Source organism: Austrofundulus limnaeus, unplaced genomic scaffold (genome assembly GCF_001266775.1).
Source record: "Austrofundulus limnaeus strain Quisiro unplaced genomic scaffold, Austrofundulus_limnaeus-1.0 Scaffold250, whole genome shotgun sequence".
NCBI classification, from domain to species: domain Eukaryota; kingdom Metazoa; phylum Chordata; class Actinopteri; order Cyprinodontiformes; family Rivulidae; genus Austrofundulus; species Austrofundulus limnaeus.
Window position 1 is genome coordinate 136,832 of NW_013952652.1, and position 1,631 is coordinate 138,462.

The 1,631-nt window shown below is 38.5% G+C and overlaps 1 protein-coding gene across 1 annotated transcript in view; it reads right to left on the minus strand.

Annotated features, from left to right (window-relative positions):
- The window catches only part of LOC106525961 (occludin-like), a gene marked incomplete in the record, with an annotated part of 33,852 nt that overhangs the window by 3,563 nt on the left and 28,658 nt on the right, over positions 1 to 1,631 (minus strand). The window contains 1 exon segment of the mRNA XM_014020365.1: positions 1,218 to 1,259. Coding sequence (XP_013875819.1) covers positions 1,218 to 1,259 — 42 coding nt within the window.

Consider the following 1,631-nt stretch of genomic DNA (forward strand, 5'->3'; position numbering starts at 1 on the left):
TCACACAGTGAGTCTACATCAGTGGTTCTGAAGTTAACCCGCGCTCTCACTGTTGGAATAACAAGCACCACTTCAGCCACAGTTTTAAAATCAGAAAACATTTCTCCAGTCAAAGTGATCAGAAGTCAGCAAGACTTTATTTCCAAATCCCAAATCTGTAGCTTTAGCAGGAGGAAATCCTGCAGCGTGCACTCCCACTGCACCTCTGGTTCAGATGCTCCTCACAGACGCTCCAGTCCTCCTGTCCTCAGTGTGCTGTCAGCTCCTGGAGATGCTTTCAGTACGGTGTCTAGATCTGAGATGATGATCAGACTGAATCTTTTATTTATTTTAGATTAAATAAGACCTCCGTGATGTCGACCTGCTCTGTGRGTAAAGATGAAAATGTCTCTGTGTGAGTGTGATGCCACAGAGTCATCTTGTGAAGCKTTGTTAATTTTTTTCTCCGCCTCACCTGGTTTATTTATTAAGTCTTCAGACATAAGTCTGGATACTTTAATAAGACGTGAGACAGTGGGTTGATGATTGCACAATTTTAGCACATCTTTTCCTAACTGAGTATAAACAGGCTGAAGATGAAGATGAAGATGAAGATGAAGATGGGCCATAAATGATCATGAATCCTCCCTCAGACCTCCAACAGCTCATATAAAGTATATAAACTACAATAACGATGGCTGGATAGTGTTTTTTTCCCACTCAACATCAGTGGTAAGTTGAGTGAAGTAAAGTCGTTTTAAATTTTTTTAAATMTAATTTAAATTTTTGTAAACGTTGGACAGAAAAAAAGAAGCGACCAGCTCAGGTTCATCCTTGGGACCTGGATCAAACCAGCTGCTCTTTGAGCTCCTTTTAAAACTGGCTTCAGACAAAAAACATCATTTTAAACCAAATAACACGCAGAAGGAACTGAGCTGCTCGGGTCCTGTTCTGGTTCTGGTCCAGCTCCTCGGCGCTGCCACAGCTGAGGACCACTGGGCCTCTGCGGTGCTCCTGACCAACAAACACACCCACAAACTCTGGACCTGTCACACACAGCTCAGCTAAAGGTTTTGTTTCCTAAAAAAATTGTAAAAAATGACTTTGGCGATTATTTTAGGAAGGTGTGGATATGGATAGCTTTTTTATAGCAGTTAATTTTTATTTTTTACATGAAAATAAAAAAAAATCACTTTGCATTCAGTTCACATTAAATTGTTTCATGTAATTCCACTCACCTTTTTAAGTTCCTTAAGTCGATTAAATTCATCTGCCACACCCTAAAAATGGAAATACTATTGTTTTTATTGCATTCAGACATTTTGACACAATTTGCAAACAGCAAACTTAGAGTAGAAAAGCCCAGCATGTAACTAAAATATCTACACATCGCAGTGTGAACGTAGAGTCCTGAATGACTACAGAATGTGCTCAGGAGGCTGAAACTGACGTCATCAACATATACTGTTATATGAAAAGGTTTGGGCAGCCTTGTTYATTTTCCTGATTTTCCTTTATAAATCATTGATTGTTTGGATCAAAAAAATCAGTTAAATATATCATATAGAGGACAAACACAGTGATATTTGAGAAGTGAAATGAAGTTMATATGATTTACAGAAAGTGTGCAATAATTGGTTAAACGAAATTAG